This window comes from Cynoglossus semilaevis, chromosome 19 (assembly GCF_000523025.1).
Source record: "Cynoglossus semilaevis isolate Cse_v1.0 chromosome 19, Cse_v1.0, whole genome shotgun sequence".
Classification (NCBI taxonomy): Eukaryota; Metazoa; Chordata; class Actinopteri; order Pleuronectiformes; family Cynoglossidae; genus Cynoglossus; species Cynoglossus semilaevis.
This window is the reverse complement of record NC_024325.1, coordinates 7,351,760-7,355,026: the sequence shown is the minus strand read 5'-3', so window position 1 is coordinate 7,355,026 and position 3,267 is coordinate 7,351,760. Positions and strand designations below refer to the sequence as shown.

The following is a 3,267-nucleotide window of genomic DNA, read 5'->3' as shown; positions in this document are numbered from 1 at the left end:
TGTTTTTGAGGCTTTTTACAACTCTGTCAAGGTAAACTCTGGGCTACAATGAGAGCTGAAGTCACGCATCAATACACTGCCATTAAAATTCACAAAAATAGATAAACTATTAACTTGTTGTAGAATAACCTTTCAAACATATTTTGGTAATATCAGTATTTTATGTTACATTATTTTCACTACTATAGTGCTGTACTATATACAATATAAATGCAAATGTAGTATATTAAAAAAAGTATATTAATTCCACACAAACATTATGTAGCTCAATAAATTGTGATAAAGATGTTCATCTGGCATACATTCATAAAATTAAATGTTGAGACCTTTCTGTGTCCTGTTGCAGCCCATCCAGCTGATCAGTAATAACATTGAAGTAGCCAAAGCAGGAAAAATTCCAGGTGGTAAAACTGAGATACCCTTTGAGTTTCCACTCCAGACCAAAGGCAATAAAGTGCTCTATGAGACCTACCACGGTGTCTTTGTCAACATTCAGGTGAGTAAAGTGATTGGATTACAAAAAACTATTGTTTGACCTCTTACTAAGTTGAATTCAGTGTAAAAATGCTGGACATGTTGGTGTCATGTTATAGATGGGCTGTTCATCACTAATATGATCTCTATCTTGTACATTACAAGTCCAACTGAACTTTCTGTTACCAGATGTTTATATGTATTTTTTGTGTGAGTCTAAATAAATAAAAAAACTTGTTGCACAAAACAGTTCAAAAACAGACTTTTGCACATAGCTAAGTAAATATTCATTTATTAATAATAATTAGGGAATTGATAAAAATATGTTTTTTCATGTAATCACATTTTAATTCTAAAAAAAATATATATAAACATACAAAACGAGAAGGAAATAAAGCAGATACTGTATTACCATACATTACATACATTTGTTTCGCTTTCATCATCTTCAGTACACCCTGCGTTGTGACATGAGGCGCCCCCTGTTGGCTAAAGACCTGAGCAGAAATTGTGAGTTCATCATACACTGTCAGGTGAGTGAAGCAAATACTGTGAAAGTTAGTAAGACTCCAGGTAAAGCATTAACTACTTATGGTTACAGTTAAAGGTAGGATTATTTTTAAGCTGTAAACATGGAGTGTAGCCAATGCAGGGTGTTAAAAGAAAACCTTGTACAGGCCTGCTTTATTTGTACACATGATGACCCCGGTCAAATTTTAATCCAGAATATTAAAAATATTTACTTAGATATATTTAACTTTGCTTTTATGTTCTACATTGTAACACATGACTTGATGATACATTAAATAATTCCATACATTCTGTTTCATGTTGATTTTTAGCCTCAGAAAACAAAAGTTGCCCCGACTCCTGTCAACTTCACTATCACTCCAGACACACTGGAGAACATCAAAGAGGTATGTAGACAGTGTTGCTCCTGATCTTGATTGTTTATTGACTCACAGTTGTAGTGACACTGACCCTCCCTGTTTACAGAGGGGTTCTCTGCCAAAGTTTCTGATCAGAGGACATTTAGACGCCACCAACTGTGTGATCAGTCAACCCCTGACTGGTGAGGTGGTGGTGGAGAATTCAGACATTCCCATCAAAAGTATTGAACTGCAGCTAGTTAGAGTAGAGACCTGTGGTGAGTCCATGCAGCCTAATGAATAGAGGGAAAAATGCCCTTTACTTGGAATATATTTTTTGAACCTTTGCTGTTTCAAGGTTGTGCTGAAGGCTACGCCAGGGACGCCACAGAGATCCAGAACATCCAGATTGCTGAAGGTGACGTGTGTCATGGTCTTTCCATTCCAATCTATATGGTGTTTCCCCGACTGTTCACCTGCCCTACACTGGAGACCACCAACTTCAAAATTGGTCAGTAAAAAGTCCACACAGAATTACGCTTTTTGAAAATATTGTTAGCAGCCAGTTTTCAAAAGTTGTCCATGATCGATGATAGTCCATTATAGGTTTTTTAATTAAAATTAGTAAAGTCTATATGGTGTTTGCTTTGAAGTACCTTTTTAATTGATTAAGAACACAAAACAATTCTTCTCTGAAAACTAACCCGAACCGTAATTTTTCGGCAAGATCTAAATTAGTCATTTTTCTGATCAGATTTAGAATTATTTTTCAAATAAAAAAAATCAAGATTTTATCTTTTTTTACATGTTTCCCATCAAATTAGAGCATTTTGAAAACATTTTTTGGAAAATTTTCGGCAAAATCTGAATTTGTAATTTTTTGGTCAGATGGTAAACAATTTTGATGAAAAAAATCAAAATTGTATCTTGTCTGAATGTTTCTCATCAAATTAGAGCATTTTGAAAACAGTTACATTTTTTTGTACAAAATCTGTTTGTTATCTTTGGTCACAGTGAAAAACTTTGATGAAAAATTTTGAGAAAAAAAAACAAAATTTTATATTTTCTGTATGTTTCTCATCAAATTAGAGCATTTTGGAAACTTTTTTTAAATGTTTATTGGCAAAATCTGAATTTGTCATGTTTTGGTCAGATGGTAATAAAACATTTTTGATGAAAACTTTGTGAAAAAAACATTAATGTAACCTTTTCTGCATGTTTCTCATCAAATTAGAGCATTTTGGGGAAAAAATTAGGAACATTTTTGAGAATTTTTTTCAGAAAAATCTGAATTTGTCCTATTTTAATCAGATGGTGAAGCAATTTTGATGAAAAGTTTGTAAAAAAAAAATCTTCAAAATATTATATTTTCTGCATGTTTCTCAACAAAATGCATTTTAGAATTTTTGGGCAAAACTCAAAAAAATATGTAAAATTATTTTCAAAATGTTATCTTCTCTGCGTCTTTCTCATCTAAATAATGTTTTGAAAAAAGTTGAGAAAATGTTTTAATTTTTTTTTGAAAAATGTTTTGAAAAAAGGTTTTTTTTGTAAAACTAATGTTTGGTCAGATGTTAAAAAACTTTGAGAAAAATGTTTGAGAAAAAAAAAAATTTCATCAAAATTATTCAAAATTTTTGGAATAATTTGGCAAAACCATAATTTTGGTCAGATGTTGATGAAAATTGTGATGAAAAAAAATCTTCAAAATTCTACCTTTGTTTCTCATCCAAATATAGCATTCTGAAAAAAACTTTGGGTTAAAAAAAATTATTTGAAATTGTTCGGCAAAAATCTGTGAAATTATTTTTCAAAATATTATCTTTTCTGCATGTTTCTCATCTAAATAAGGTTTTTAAAAAAGTTTAGAAAAAATATTTTTTGGAAATCTTTTTGAAAATTGCAAGACTAGGTCCTAAAACAT

The 3,267-nt window shown here is 31.2% G+C and overlaps 1 protein-coding gene across 1 annotated transcript in view; it reads left to right on the top strand.

Annotated features, from left to right (window-relative positions):
* The window catches only part of vps26c (VPS26 endosomal protein sorting factor C), a 3,307-nt gene extending 875 nt beyond the window's left edge, over positions 1-2,432 (top strand). Inside the window, 6 exon segments of the mRNA XM_008332632.3 lie at positions 1-31; positions 347-496; positions 927-1,007; positions 1,317-1,391; positions 1,471-1,621; positions 1,702-2,432. The exon segment at positions 1-31 is cut by the window's left edge and continues 27 nt beyond it. Of these exon segments, the coding sequence (XP_008330854.1) occupies positions 1-31; positions 347-496; positions 927-1,007; positions 1,317-1,391; positions 1,471-1,621; positions 1,702-1,862 (649 nt within the window). The 3' untranslated portion in view covers positions 1,863-2,432.
* Positions 2,433-3,267: the final 835 nt, after the last annotated feature.